This window comes from Gopherus evgoodei, chromosome 7 (genome assembly GCF_007399415.2).
Source record: "Gopherus evgoodei ecotype Sinaloan lineage chromosome 7, rGopEvg1_v1.p, whole genome shotgun sequence".
NCBI lineage: Eukaryota > Metazoa > Chordata > Testudines > Testudinidae > Gopherus > Gopherus evgoodei.
In genome coordinates, this window is record NC_044328.1 from 53675147 (window position 1) to 53691838 (window position 16692).

General features: G+C 42.3%; 1 protein-coding gene across 3 annotated transcripts in view; it reads right to left on the reverse strand.

Annotated features, from left to right (window-relative positions):
- GRID1 (glutamate ionotropic receptor delta type subunit 1) overlaps window positions 1-16692 on the reverse strand; it is an 870609-nt gene that overhangs the window by 505051 nt on the left and 348866 nt on the right. For all 3 annotated transcript variants that reach the window (XM_030569895.1, XM_030569896.1, XM_030569894.1), the window contains exon 3: window positions 8905-9189. In XM_030569895.1, the coding sequence (XP_030425755.1) occupies window positions 8905-9189 (285 nt within the window). The remainder of the gene's footprint in view (window positions 1-8904; window positions 9190-16692) is intronic.

Below are 16692 nucleotides of genomic sequence, written 5' to 3' on the forward strand. Positions count from 1 at the left end.
CTTCCTCACAAACCAGCTAAACAGAACGCCAAGCTACCAAGCAAAGATGTCAGCCGGGTGTGTGGGGGGGGGGGTGCGGGAAGATAGGGTGGATTGATATAAGGCCATCGATGGTGGATACGGCCAGCAATACGGGTCCCATATGGGCCCTGGGTCCTGTACTGTGAGCCCCAGAGATGGGGTACCACCCAAGCGGGCCCAGCATGTAGTGCATCAGAAAAGGTGAGTGCACCTGGGAGTCACACTACGCTGAGAGAATGGGGAAAAAGGTGGCTCTTTTGTTAAGAAGCCCACTGAGTCCGAATCAGCTTCTGGAAATGGCAGAGCTGTCAGTGCGGACAGTACCACAAGCAGTGGAGACAGGTCACAGCTCAGAAGGAGCAATTTATCCACTGGTGTGGGTGGCCGCAGGGTGAGTACAGCAGTTTGAGGTGGGGATCAGTGGATCTATTGGCCCACTGTCCAGGGCAGATTCCTTTGTCCACTGAACTGAGGGGTATGTGGAGCAGAGCCTGGAGAATCCTGCCATTAATGAGGATCACGCACTGGCAGGCTATCATGACCCTCAGTCATCACAGGAGCTGACAGTGCCAGCAAGCCTTGCTTCCACTTCACCTTGCCCCTGTGTAAGGGGGTGGCCCTGTGGAGTTTCCATGGGATTCTGGCTCCACAGCTAGGGAATAAGGCTGGGTTCTGCTACGTTTTCATTTCCCTTCACCTGGGGGGAAACTAACAACTGTAAGATTCAGAGTCTGCAATGATTTCTTCTAACTCTACTTACATAGTGAGACAGCAGCAGTCCTGAAAGCCAATGGCAGCAGGCTCTGGCCTACAATGGATCCCCTAGAGCTGGAACTAAGGGTTGAAAATTATGTTCCTCTTTCATGGGGGAGGTAAATCTGACCCACCTCAAAAGAATTCCAAAGGCACTTAGTAAATGGAAAGTCAATTAGTTTCCAATCCTTGAGGGAGGAATAATTTTCATAGAGGGAAGTTGGCACATAGTTGCTAGAGTGGGCTGAATTTTTCCTATGAAAAAAAGTTAATATTTGTCCAATTTTTTTTCCGAAACAAAAAAGGTTGCTTCTTTTTGAATTTTCCAAAATTTTCTCCCATTTTTCAGAAAACTTCCTCTTGCCCCGTTTCAAAACACACCACACACAATTTTTGGTCCATGAACATTTTAGAAAAATGTGTGCATGCACATACATGTTCCTTTTGAAAATGTTCATAGAAAATAATTGCCATTTTCCAGTCTGCTGTATTAGTCACTCTTTTGGCACACAGAACTAAGAGCCAAGTACTGCAGCCCTCTTTTACATGAGTAGTGGCGGCACAGCGGCAATTTCAGGCCCTAAATGAGTAATTGTTTTGCTTGAATGTGTTTGTGTATAGAAATGTAGAGATCTTAAGATGAAACCACAGCACAAGAGAGAAATGTTTTCCAATCATAAGACTAACCTAAAAACACAATTATTACTCATCTCTTGGGAAACAGAATGACTGTATTCCCCACAGCCGAGCAGATTCTTCTCAGTTATATTTAGTATACATTAAAGGTGGTGTTTGGTCAATCAGTGGTGTAGTGACAGTGCAGCATGTAGACCCAATCCTGCACTCTATATTTAGGAAGACACTCCATTGGCTGCCACTTTCCCACCCAGTGACAGTACTTTTCTGTGGCAGTTACAGCACTGTTCATCTGCTCTTGCTCACATTGATTAGTGCCAAATCTCCCCTTATTGCATGCATCCCACAGCTCGAACCCCTTGAGGTCATCTCATAGTTTGGTTAGGTTCTCCTTTGTGCTCGCTACCCCGCCAACTTTGGTATCAGCCACTTTGATCACTGATAAATCTACACCAGTAAAACCCACGAAACAAAAAGCAAACAAAATAGACTTGCTAGCAAATTTCTTGCAGGCAGGGCTGATGCAACCATTTAGGCGACCTATGCGGTCGTCTATGGCACTGGCATTTGAGGGGTGCCATTTTCTCCAGCAGCGACTGCAGCGGCCGGATCTCAGCCGCCCCGGTCGCCACTGGCATTTAGGCGGAGGGAGCTGGGGCAGGGGAGCACGGGGAGGGCCGCCTGCAGCAAGTGATGGGGAGGGCGGCACACAGGGGAACTCCCCACCCCAGCTCACCCCTGCCCCGCCTCTTCCCCGAACACGCCATGGCTGTTTCACTTCTCCCGCCTCCCAGGCTTGCGGCGCCAATCAACTTAGGTGCCGCAAGCCTGGGAGGCGGGAGAAGTGAAGCAGCCACAGCATGCTTGGGGTGCTCGTGCACGGAGCAGGGGTGAGCTGGAGCAGGGGGGGGTGCCTCAGGGCAGAAGCTGCCGTGGGGGGGAGTGCCTCAGAGTGGAGGCACTGGGGGGGAGGGCGCAATGTGGAAGTTTCGCCTAGGGCGCGAAACATCCTTGCACTGGCCCTGCTTGCAGGCATACAAAGCAGCCTAGAATACAATCCAAACACAGTGACCTATGAAACTGGAGTGTTCCAACATGCCACGATCACCTTTTATTCCTACTGCAGATTTTTCCATTGAGATAGCAACTCCACAGATCACAGTAGGAGAACCACTAACATGCTTAATGCAGACACCATTTTTTCATAAATTAAACCCAATTACAGTCATTAATCTTGGTCTTCTAAAAATCATCCTAAAAAATGTGTCCGCTTAATATGACCATGGTTCCTTGGGTAAATGCATCTGGTTATAATTAGATTATTGCCAATTAATACTTTATAGTTCTATAGCGCCTTTCCCCTGAGGGCCTCAAAGTGAATTTCAAATACTAGTTAAGTCTCAACCTCCCTGTGAGGAAGAATTTTGAGGTTTTTTGAAACCTATTTTACAGACAGGGAAACTAAAGCATACAGAGATTGAATGCCCTTCCTGAGAGAACTGAGCAAGGAAGTGGCAGAGCTAGGGCTAGAATTTACACTGTCACTTCCACACCTATGCTCAGACTGCTCAGCCACACTCCAGATGCTTGGACTGTGAAGAGACTTAATTTAGTTTTCTTATTAAGCTATTGTAAATATAGTGCACCAATTTTCGTACCTAGCTCTGCAGGCACAACTCCCACTGGTATCAATGAGGAGTAGCATGTGCACATTCTACTCTGTTTGCCCCTCTTTTCTTTTTTATGCACACGTGGCTGCAGCAAATGCAGCTTTTCTAGTTCTCACTGCCTCTTCTGAAACGACACACTTCTTATGCACAAGTACCATTAAAAGTGGGGGTTAGCAGAGTCATAAAAAACATTATCTATGGAGAAAACATGAATCCCCCATGTTCCTTCCACAAATGTACAAAAGCTACATGGAGACGTGCCAATTGATCTTTTCTTCATCAGTATGACCCAGTAGAAGAATGTTGTATCATTGAGAAAAGGTTTTATGTCTCAACCTTCAAGATGGAGGTCTCTGAAAGGTCCCTTCACTACATTAAAAGAGGCTATTACTCATTTCTTCTCCACAAAAATGGCAAAATTTAAAAGCTCCAGTTTCAACACAGCTTGAATATCACAAATTGAACCAGGCTTTTGCCTTTTCTACTTAGCAATTTCTCTTTCTAGTTGCTAGGTTCACTCCTATCTTTCCATTTCATGTCAAGTTTAAAAATATGATTTTGGGGCATTCTACCAAAAAGGAACATCTTGCACTCTGCAAAGTTTGTGCATAGAAATTTCTCTCTCTAAAGTTTGTGCCAAAAATGTCAAACAAGCCATGTTTCATCCTAGCCACAGCTCTGTAAGAGTCCTGTTGAGGTAAAGGCAAACATTTGACTTGCCAGGTGTACACATTTGCCATGTCAATTTTATATTAGATTATTTTTGGTCACGATCAATGCAAAGAGTGTGTGACGGGGAAGACAATCAATATGTAAACAGACTTCAGCTTTAAATTCTCCATGAGATTATAAACAAAGGTTTTGTTTTAATTATGCAAGATTCCTCGACAACATTATTTTGTCCTTTGAAAATCTGACTGTTTCTAGGAGGATGACATGCAGAGTCTAGTTGGTTTTACAGATGGATCAATGAAAAATATTAATTCAGGGAAAATTTATGATTTCCAAATGCTGCATAGATGAGGACTGTTTACTGGAATCAATCACAAATGCCTAATGCTGTAAACCCTCCTTGATCATAAGGACATGTTCTCCAAGTGACCTGCATCCTCACTGTCAGTCCCTTACTCAAAAGTCAAATCAGGACTGGTAAGCTGGGAAGTCAGTCAGCTGAAAGTGCAAAAGCACAGGTCTGGTGAGAAACTAAGCAGATGGCAGAGGAGCCAATATTAGGTGTGTGGCAGTCAGTTTTTAGTTTCTCCATGTAATTTCCTGCCAACTAAGTTAGCAACTACATGTCCATAGACTTTCTCCCACCTCCTTTTCCCAGCAAATACCTACTGGTATCTTAAAAAAACAATCCCTATCTGCCACCCTCTCTCCCCACCCCCCCACACACAAATCCTCCTGTACCAGATTTTCTGGTGTGCTCGGTTTCATTTTTTTCTGTAGAGTGAAGGCAGTAGAAACCCGCCATAACTCCCCAGCTGAGTATGCCTCCAGCATAAGGGGGTTTCAAGCAAGCCTGGAACTGGCTCCTACTCTTCCTTTCTCTCCACCTCCCTGTGCAGGGAGCATGACAGAGACAACCAGGAGCGTACAGGAGAAGAGATAGAAAGAAAAGCACAATCTTCAGCTAACATGTGGGAACCAAAGCCAGCTGGTGCAGTTTATAGCAGCTCATGGGATGCCATACACTGCTCTGAAGATGCCGCAGAGATGTGGCTCCCTGTATTTGTGGAGGTGGTTCACTGAGATACATTGCAGTGAATCACAGTAACACAAAACTGTTTCCGCTGAACACAGAGATGGCAAAAATGGAATTATCGAGTGCAGAGAAACACATTCCCAAGAAAGTTTACCACAACTAGTATCAAGATGATGCATTAGAACAGGAGTCGGCAAACTTTCAGAAGTTGTATGCTGAGTCTTCATTTTTTCACTGTGATTTAAGGTTTCATGTGCAAATAATACATTTTAATGTTTTTAGAAGATCTTTCTGTAAGTCTACATACAACAATAGTTTAGTTATATATTATAAAGTAAATAAGGTTTTTAAAATGTTTAAGAAACTTCATTTAAAATGAAATTAAAATGCAGAGCCCCCTCGACTGGTGGTCAGGACCCGGGCAGTGCGAGTGCCACTGAAAATCAGCTTGTGTGCCGCTTTCAGCACACGTGCCATAGGTTGCCTACTCCTGCATTAGAAAGACACACAAAAATCCAAATTTAATGATGACTCTCTTTCCGGATTTCACACTGGTGGGGAGGAATAAAGCAAAACAAAGATAGAAAAGGTGACTGGATTTACTCTCAACTATTACCGTATATACTTGATCATAAGCCGGTTTGTTAATAAGCCAACCCCTTACCCCTCGAAGATGGATAAGTAAAAAATGGAAAATTTTAATAACCCATTCAAAAGGCGACCCTATAATTCAGGGGTCAGCAAACTTTGGCTCTTGGGCCATGAGGATAAGCTACTGGTGGGCCAAGATGGTTTGTTTACCTCGAGCGTCCGCAGGCACGGAGGTAAACCCAAGTAAACAAAGTGTCCTGGCACACCAGCTGCTTACTCTGACGAGCGAGGATGGCAACTGGTGGGGAAATATTTTTTTGGGGGGGAGGGGGGAGAAGCTGGGGGTCAGAGAAGTAACCTCTGTGACCACCCCCCACATGACCCCACCCCTCGCCCCAGACCCCCACACTCTCCCCATTCCATCCCTTCCCACCTTATCTGGGGACGATGTCTCTGGCCTGGCTGGAGCTTTTCTGGCAGGCTGGGCAGCGCGGCCGCAGCCTGCTCCAGCAGGCCAGACCAGGCAGCGCGACTGCAGCATGCTCGGGCGCCCAGGCAGCACAGCCACAGCCTGCTCTGGGGGGCAGGACTGAGCAGCACAGCTGCAGCCTGCCAGCCCTGGAGCTGCAGCTGCTTTGGAGGCTGTGGGGAGAGCAGCGTGGCCAGAAGCAGAGACTCTGGCCCCGTCTCTTCCCTTCTGGCTGTGCTGTTTCTCGCTGCTCCCTCTGTTTGGGGGAAGGATTGTGTCCTACCTCTCCCTCTCTATACCCATTCATAAGCCGACCCCCTTCTCTAGTGCTTCCCTTTTTTACTAAAAAAATCAGCTTATGAATGAGTATATACGGTACTTCCAATTTCTTCATATTGGCTGATGTTACATTGTAATATTAATTTAATGTCATGTACTCCTGAATGCTAAGTTTAAACTTACAGAATCATTTATGGAAGTCTCTAAAAGTGTGTGTTATTTACTTAGGAATATATGAATATTAGTGTCAAGAAAGTACAGTATTTAGTTTGGGGGAAAAACAAACTTCACACATTTGCTCATTTCTCTCAAGTCGTGCAGTCATGCACAGAATATTTTCCCCCCGAAGATGGCAACGACTGACCCAGATGCTCGCCTCTCTCTGCATGTCTGGAAGCGAACAAACACCTGCGCAAATGGACAATGAGGACAAAGTGAAGGAGAGAAGCAGGGTTCTCCTGAACCCACATTAGCCTTTGTGTATGGAGTACTGGGTATCAGAGATTCCAGGTATAAAGGAGTAATGAGCACCCATAGAAAGAGAGAGGGGAATTATGTATTATGAAACATGCTCCCCTTGGAAAGAGGCTTGAAGTCCGTGGCAATTGCTACCCAACAGCAGTGCTTCTCTGAAGAGTACTACCTCCCCAACTGAGGGCCAGATAATAATCTTAATCATACCGAATAGTATCTTACACCATGTAACTTACTTCTAGAACAAGGTACTATTCAATGTCAGTAAGGGTACCACAGTTAGGCACTGAGATATTAATTCCTTACAGAGAAAGACAATGGAACATAACCATAGTACTGAAATCAGTGGTAGCATAGCTCAATAACGAGTCTTGCTACCAGGAAAAGGGGTTGCTGGTGGAATGTGTGCAAGATTATCTGTGGTGTGGTTGGGGCAGGGATCCTGAAGATTTTGGACTGTCCTCCCTGCAGATTCCTGACCTGAGCAGCCCTATCCCTTGCAAATTTGCTGGGTTACAAACTGTGCCTTAAGATTGGGGCAACAAGAGAGATTAACCATGAAGTGATATTTGCAAGATATTTTGAGGGTATGGAAATAAACGCTCAAGTAACCTTACCTTCTGCAAGCCAAATATTTTGCTGCATAGTAATTCTGAGAATAGAAGCCATTCACCTAGTCAGGGCCGGCTCCACGGGTTTGGCTGCCCCAAGCAGCAAAAAATAAATAAATAAATAAAAAATAAAGCGACCGCGATCTGTGGCAATTCAGCGGGAGCTCCTGAGATGCTGCCCCAAGCACCTGCTTGATAAGCTGGTGCCTGGAGCCAGCCCTGCACCTAGTACATTGTATTTCAGCTCTTTCAAGAGAGATATGGCCAAATATATTATATATAGGACAAGGAATCAAAGAAAGTTTGGTCAAGTAAGGCCTGCAGGATTGGGCCTTTGGTTTTTTTTACCCGACAGATCATCTAAGTTCAGAAGTATAATGTAAATCTGTATATTGAATCCACCCCTAAGACATTTCTATAGAACTGATACTGCTTTGGAGCTCTAGATTGAATTTCTGAACAAAATCAGCAGCAGCTGTTCCTTTAGAAATGGGTGAACCTTCCTCACAAATGTTTTTTGGGGGGCAGTTCCCAGGATTTGCAAAACTAGCCTGAGCTCAGAAACCTTTTCAAACATAAATCTAAATTTAAACCCATTTTTATTTTTACCAAGAATGATTCCTTTTAAATTAAATAAAAAGCTGTGTTTTTCCCAGCTAGCTAAAAAGAAGCTTGTGCTGTGTAGTAGGAATAGAACAAGAAAGCTCTGCTGGTGTAAGTGGACACACTATACAGTATACCATATAGCTCTAATACAGTTTACCACTACAAAATTTCTCTTTCCCTCTCCTTATTTCCCATCTCTCTTACCCACTCCTCCCACACTCTTTCCATATTAAGGCACAAAATAAAAATTGTGCAAGTCAAACTTCAAACACAAATGCTTGCAGGCGGTTGAAATAAGGCAGAACAAGTCTGCTGATCCCTATTAAAGAGACCAAATCACAAGCTGATGGCAGTGAATACAATATCAGTTTTAAAAAATGGAGCCATAGTTTCATCTCTGGAATGCAAAAAATTATAAACTTAGATTTTTATCTTTGCAATGTGAGAGTTCAGCAACAGGTAGATTAATTTATTTTGACTTTGGAAAACCTAATTCACTCAAGCTAAGATTTCTGTTTCCCAAGTTTCAGCCCAGAGTAAAATTTTGCTGACAGATATATAACTCAGATCAGACACAGGAAATGCTAACTCTAACCTTTACTATAAATGTCATGAAATGTACCACTGTGATACATGCTCCAAACAGAGAATTGTGGAAGGAACCACATACAGAAGTTAGTAATAGAAATTTTGAAAATTAATTTTTAAAGAGAACTGTGCTCAGCTTTGACAGGAAGCGTATTACAAAGGATTGATGTAGAGTTCTTCTTGTACTCCATTGTATACCCATATGAACACTGCCAATCAATGTCAACAGCTTATTAATATTTTACTGAAAAGGTGTAAGATGATTCAAATGTCAGCTGTCTTGATAGGGTGTTACTAAGCAATTTTGCTGCCTTCCTGAGAATTACTTTTCACAGCACTATTTCACTCAAAACTACAGATCTATGTCCATTCAAAACATTTTCCTCATAATCTGCAAAAGCCCAAACAACTGTTTGCCATAACAATGTCTGCACCGCCTTTTCCAGCTAAACATAAGAGAGACGCCGTGGTATGTGTGAAATGATGCATTGCACTCACCATAATCGCTGTCATAAAATACTATGAATTTTTGCCATTGAAGTTCGGTGACGAGTTTCAGCATAACATCATTGAGGCGGACAGGCGGTCTAGCTGCTAGTGTATATTCTTCCTCCTCAAGACTAGGATTTAGGTGGCAAGCAGTGCGCGGGGAGCCTCCTGAGTTGCGCTGTACAAAGAGGTGTGGGATGTGCATGGCATCCGTCAGGGACTGCAAAGCATTGGCTGAGGCACAACCAGTGGATGTCACTAAGGCTAAGATTCCCAGGGTCATCAGGTCACAGGCTGAGGAAAACGAAGGAGAAAACAGGGTTAGAGCAAGTTCAAAACTCATTTGGTCTAGCTAAGCACTACAGACAACACGGTAGACACAATTTCTGCCCTGAAGAGCCGGACATGCTGTGGTTAGTTATACTACAGTTATGCCACATTGCTCCAACTGAGGGCAAGACCCCATTGAGCTAGGTACTGTACATACACAGTCAGAGGCAGTTCCTGAACCAAAAAGCTTACAATCTAGGGTGAGCAGACACCCGGACATTACCAGGACAATCCAGATATTAGAGGTTTTGTCTTATATACGCAACTATACCACCACCCTGATGGTATAAAAGTGTCCCAATTTTTCATAATTGCTATCTGGTCACCCTATTACAATTTAAGCTGGGGAAACAGACGGGGGGAGGAGGGAGGGAAGAGAGAGAGAGACAATGTCTCCATTTTTCAGATGGGAAATGGAGGCAAAGATTAAACAACTTGCCTCAGGTCATACAGGAAATCTGTGACTGAGACAGGAAGTGGACTCAGATATGCTGAGTCCCAGTCCAGTGCCTTAGCCACAAAACCATCCTTCATCTGACGTGTATTGCAGAGATCAAAATGTTGGGGGCCTAAAGAGAGATTTCAGATTTGGTTTATACAAAGTTCTGAAGGATTTTTAAACTTACAAACAAAAAAAGAGCATTTTTTAACCAAGATGACTCTAAGTATGTTTTTAAATGAAGGGAAAAGCATGAATGACTAAGCATTTATTAACACTGTAAAGTTGTCTTTAAAAAATCTGGAAGAGCAGCTGCAATTTAAAAGCAAATTTGAAACCATCTGCTACTGAAACAGAGTGTCACACAAATTCTACATACATACAGTGTTAGCTGTAAAGCCTAGCCCTTGGATCTCCAATTTAGCAAACTATTATTTTGTTGAAAAGTGCAACTGACACATCTGTTATATTTTTCCATACATAAAGAACAACCATGTACTTTTAGTCTAAGTTACTTTTAGTTTAGATTATGGGAAAGAACAAGAAAGGATCACAGTAAAGTTTCCACGAGAGAGTAGTGTCGCTGTAACCTACAAGTCTCTGTGTTATGCAATCCCACCCCAACCCCATGCCCAGTTTACAGAAGACTCTGTTATACCTCCCACCCACCCCCCAGCTGAAACACCAAGTGCTATAAAGAGCCATGCTTTCAGCTCTAAAGGTCCCTAGTACAATCCACAGCACCTGTCCCAGGTAATTACATAGCCCCCATTACTATAGTATCTGACCATCACACACTCTTTAATGCATTTATCCTCACAACAGGCCTTTGAGGTAAGGAAGTACCATTCTTCCCATTTGACAGCTGGGAAACTGAGGCATGGAGTAAGTGATTTGTCCCACAAGAAGCCTGGGCAGAGCAAGGAACTGAGCCACATCTCATATCCTCAGTTAGTGCCCTAATCATTGCACCATCACTTTCCTCTATAAGATAGTACCTGTCATGTAAATGGGGAGTCATCCAGGATCTAAAGTGCTGATGAGCTTCCTTTGTCCACAGGAAATATGCAACCTATTGGTCAATGCATAGTGTGTCCACACTGCACCTGATCCACAGAGGAAATTTGGTAAATACAGCTATCAGCTCTTGAGTCTGAGCTGTAGACTCATGCTTTTAGCTCTGGAGGCCCCTCATTCAATCCCCAGTCTGCAGAAAGGAGGCCCCTAGAAATGGAGAGGTGCAGTACAAATAGTACAACACTCAAACAACTGCATACACTACAACTTCTAATCTGTAATATTCATTATTCAAGCAGGAGGAAAGTAGCCACAAAAATCAGATCTGGATTTTGAACAAGAAGTTCCAGAGTTTAAATCCAGAACAGAGTCTATTATAAAGACACTCTTCTCCTCTCCCTCATATCCTCCTATGCCCGTCCTTCTCCCAAAAAAGTTCTGTATTTTGAAGCCTGCACATACGCAGTGTATTTCCAATATTTTCTGCTCTGATCATACAACAAAAACAGGATTCTTGTGCTATTTCTGTGTGACCACTTTGGTCTTGGGTGGAACCAGAAAGTTCAAAGAGTTGGAAAAAGTGAAGGAAAAGAAATTAGGGATCCATTGAAAACACTCCAAATGTGCCAGATCCAGCCAATTGGCCTTCCTCCATTCTCAGAAACAGTGGACTTGTACAAGTCACTGGTAATTACATACCATATATATTTTTGACACAAGCAGTTAACTATTCCACAGAAGGTCCTTTTTAAAAAGCACAGAGAAAACAGTGATTTCACTTTGACATTGGATGTACATACTTCACTGTACGTGGAATGCTCAGCAAGTAAACTAATCAAACAGTGAAAAGGTGAAGTGCTTTTAAAACCATTCCCTTGATGGTCCTTACAATAAATGTGTCATCTGCATTATCTAAATTTACTCTGTGTTAATTATAATTATATAAAATAGTTGGGTTTTCCTCCCCTCTGGGAGCTGACCTGATTCAGAAGCATAGCCTTGCCAAATAAGAGACCTAGGTTTGGTAACAGATTTGATTTCTCAGGCCAGTTGCCAGAGAAAGCGGGACATGTCACATAGGTAATTTAATTAGTCACAGTAGGGGAGGGAACAGGGAAGAAAGAAGTGGAGACAGGAAAGAGAATAGCCCAGCTGAGACAAACTCCTGGAGGGATCACCAACCAGTGAGCTTTGGTGTCATTTAAGGTGAGAACAATATGCCTGGATCTACAATTCTACTTGTAAAAGTAGCCAGAGGAAAAGCAAAACCTTTTCCTAACAGTGTGCATTGTGGGACACATCATGGCTCAGAGATAGGTAATGAGTTATAGAAGCAATCAACTGTGGAAAATTTGACCTATGTCAGAAGCAATAGGAAATTCTTACCATTCACTGTTGCTTGGTGATCTAAGTGAAATGAGGAGTCCTCAGTATAGCTCAGACTCAGACTTTAAGGTCAGAATAGCTGCTAATAATGGGAAAATATCCATGTAACAAAAGATAACCTCATACAGTAGCTGGCATTAACCGCTAACTGCTCCCTTGTTGGCAGCTAAGAGTACAGCGATTCAGTGGATTGTGGAAACAGGGCCCTCTGATCTCTCAGGATACCCAGAGCACATGGATAATGAAGTGTGTGGTTGGGGGATTTTGACCTGCTGCTGTACCGTTCATATCGACTGGCTAAGTAGAAGAATTCAGTATAGAGGGCTGTTAATTTTGTAGCTTTCACAAGTGCTAAAACATTTGTAATTTCATTATATTCCACATTTACAGTCTGAAATAGTATAATCAGAGCAACACAAAAATGGGGGAGAACTCTAAGCAATTTGAATTCACATTGTATTAGTCACACTCTTCTTAATACAAAGTTCGTGTAACGTGAAACAAAGCAGTTGATTTTTTTCTGCATAGAAAGCCTCTACTGCAGGGGTCCCCAACGTGGTGCCTGCAGGTGCCATGGTGCCCACGGGGGCATCTAAATGCGCCTGCATCCTGGCAGGCAGTCGAGCATCCGCCAAAATCCAGCCAAAATTCGGCGGCATTTTGGCAGCGACACCTCTGGATGATGCCGCTTGCTGCCGAGAAGTGGAGAAAGTGGATAAGGAAAAGTTACTTACTTATTCCCATAATACAAGAACGAGGGGTCACCAAATGAAATTAATAGGCAGCAGGTTTAAAGCAAATAAAAGGAAGTTCTTCACGCAGCGCACAGTCAACTTGTGGAACTCCTTACCTGAGGCGGTTGTGAAGGCTAGAACTATAACAGCATTTAAAAGAGAACTGGATAAATTCATGGCAGTTAAGTCCATAAATGGCTATTAGCCAGGATGAGTAAGGAATGGTGTCCCTAGCCTCTATTTGTCAGAGGATGGAAATGGATGGCAGGAGAGAGATCACTTGATCATTGCCTGTCAGGTTCACTCCCTCTGGGGCACCTGGCACTGGCCCATCGGTAGGCAGATACTGGGCTAGATGGACCTTTGGTCTGACGGCCGTTCTTATGTTATGTTCTTATGACAAGTGATGTCATCCAGAGGCCTCGCCACCGAAATGCCACCAAATTTTGGCAGCATTTAGGCAGATACTCGATCGCTGCCACGGTCCTTCATCTGGCACCCGCCAGACAAAAAAGGTTGGGGACCACTGCTGTACTGTGTAAATTACAATATGGTAGGGTCCAAAGAGTTCAACTAACTTCACAACACTGACAATCCTGTTAGGATTTAGTATATTAAGAACAAATGCATCACCATCCGTCTGTATGCATCAGAGAATAACTCTGAAGGTATAATACAGAATCCAGTTCAGTTTTACATAATATCTCTCTCATTCATGAGGCATCCTTAAAGTGGTTTAAAGCAAAGTAATGACCAAGAATAATAAGAAATCTGAAAGCAACTTTGGGGACATTTGTCAGGATCCCTCTCTCCCCTCTGCTTCCCAGCTGTTGCTGTGGTAGGAGAAGAGATTTGTTAATTTTCTATTCTTTTTTCTCTGATATTAGCAGGGAGTGCTATCTACTGGTTAGAGCATGATTGAGACTCATGGATCCTTATTTGCACAAAGTTCAGTTGCTACCTCATTATATGACCTTGAGTAAATCACAACCTCTCTGTAACTCACCCACATATAAAATACTAAAAATGCTTTGCACATGATTGGTGCTTTTCATATGAAGATGTCAACGTGCTTTACAAAGGGTGATAGTTTGCTTATCTGTAAAATGGAAAACAAGATGATGTGATTTTAAGGGAATAGCTCAAGATCACACAATGACTCACTAGCATTGGGGAGAAGAGAATCCAGGACTCCTGACCCTCATTTCTCTTCTCTAACTAAGTTCTCACTGCTTCATCTAAGACTGTTACAATAGCATCTGCCTACCTCACAGGGGTATTGTGAGGTTTCATCAAGCAATGTTTTTTAAATCTTGAGATCCACAGCTGAAAAACAGAATATTTTAAATGACCTGCCCTCAGGGTTTCACTGGATTAACAAACAGTAAGATGTATTCGTTTAACTGTATTGCCTTCATCACTGATGGTCCATGTTTTACAGAAGATCTCACATCCCACAAACCACTGGGCAAGACTCCCCCAGTTGATTAGCTGATGGCAACATGAACCCACTATTGCCATCATTTCTAAAGGACAATAATGTATACAATAGATCTAAGTGAAATCTTTTTTCTAGATTCTTATTGGCCTACCTTTGCCTCTGATCACAGATTTGTCATCCTCCTACTTACTATTAATGAGGCTTTCAAAACTATTGATCACTTTATAGTCTTCATGTGCCTTGAGCAAGCAGCATCTCCGATAATTTCTTTTGAATTCTGCTTTCATAAGCCCTCCTTTTTATTTCTGAAGGAGAGTTTTCATCTTTCTAACACCTCCTCCATTAGTGGAGTACCTCAAGGCCCTATCCTTGGCCATGTTCTCCATCCATTTTCTCTTCCTAAGACATTTCATTTATGGCTTCTATCCTGGATACTGTCACTGTCTGTCACCTCTAACTCTTCTTGATCTATTTTGACTGTTTGGTCCTGGCTACAGTATACCACAACTTTTCACTACTTCATTGACCTACATCTCCAACTCCACAATCACACTCCATTCAGACTATATGTTAGCTTGGAAGTCCAGATATTTTGCAGTCATTCTCTATCTTACTCATACATTTTCCTACCACATTTCCCTGTCAGTGGATCTGCTGAGGTTTATGATTATTTTTGGAATAATGTAAGAATTATTCTTTATCTTGACTCTAATATCTATTTACTATTCATTTAATCACTACTGCTATTCCTTTCTGGATTGCCATCTTATTTCTAAAGAGAAGTACAAGCTGTAAAGTTTGAATTTGGAACTAATTTTCCCCAAAGCTCAGGGATTTTTGGATTCTGGAGTTTGGCTCAGGCCAATCTCCAATTAAATCCTTAACTCTCTAAACTTCAGGGAGTTTATGTACTGGAGGTAGACTAATATCTTGCTCCAGAAAACAGAGGCATATCACCAACTTCTAATCTCCCTTCTACTGGTTTCCAATTCATTTCAGAATATGATTGAAAAATTGCTCGTGTTGCCACAATTTTCAGTAAACTAGCTCCCACTACATTGCCAGCCTAAACAATATACCCAAGTACTGTTATTCACTCTCTCTCTCCAATCTTGACCTCCCTTCTACTCCTCTGCTCTGTTCTTAAGTATGTAGTTGGATCTCACTTCTATTTATATTGCCAAATCTATCTTGGACTCTTTCCCTGATTCCTTCTGGGATATCGAATCACCTTCCCCTTTTTAAGGTTAAACCTTTCCTTTTCACTTGAATTTGTGAGTATCTTTCCCTCTATTGCTATTTGCAATATGGCTTATGAGAGAGACGCTATACAAATCAATTGCATTTTATAATATTTGTCTATTTGAATGTTGAGAACTTGCTGCCACGTTACTAAGAAAGTTCTTTCAAACCTGGCAAGTGTGCATACATCCACCACACTTCATATACCCAATACTTCTAGCGCAACACTCTGCAAAGAAATGATTAACGAAGTTGCATTTAAAGTGTTTGGAATTAGGCTTCAAATCTAGCAGCCCATTGAAATTAGCTTGTGGCAGGGTGGGGCAGGAGGGAGTTCAAACTTGCTTTGGTGCTATTGTTTCAGTTACTCAGGCTGAAGACATATTTCATGAAGGTTATTTTCATAAACCAGAAGGACTAGGAAATTTTGAGTTTATTAAATGAAAAAACAGATTCCAAAGCATACAGCAAAATCTGTGTGTGCGTTGGCGGGGAGGAATCTATATAGATTAAATCCCTTATATTCATTGAATTATCCATGCCTGCAGATTTACACAGTCCAAAGTCAATAGCTAGCTAATAACTTAACTTACCTAATAACCATGGCAAATGCAACAGGCTGAGTTATATGTACAGCATCTTACAAAAACACTTGCCTATTTTAAACTGGTTTTACTGAGAGAGAGAATGAATGCAGAGGAAAATGGAGCTATTTAATTCACTTTTTATCAAGTGACAAGAACTTTTATTTTCAACTGGAGAAAACACTTGAAATTGGAATGTGCATATATTTGACTTATTCTGTGTAAATCAAAGATTGTAACTGAAGTCAATGTTAAACAGATATAAGTGAGTTTGGAATTGCACCTACTGGTCAGCAAAAGGCATCTCTGACCATCAGCAGCCAGCCATAATGTATCAAAGCATCAAGCACTGCAAATCTTGGGTGAGGACTTGAATATGCAAACTTCTGAAGCAAAGATATAATTTTCACTGTATTCATATTACCACCTGAGCTAGACAGAGCTAATTGCAACCAATACAAATATTTACACTTTTTCAAAACATGAAAGGAATGCTTATAAACTTAAATACTTACAAAGGATATTCAAATTTGAAAATCAGCTGTTCTGCTACTAATGTAACTGGAACTGTGTAAACAGATAGTTTGGGTTCATTAGCAATTTTCAACAAAAAATTGATTCAGA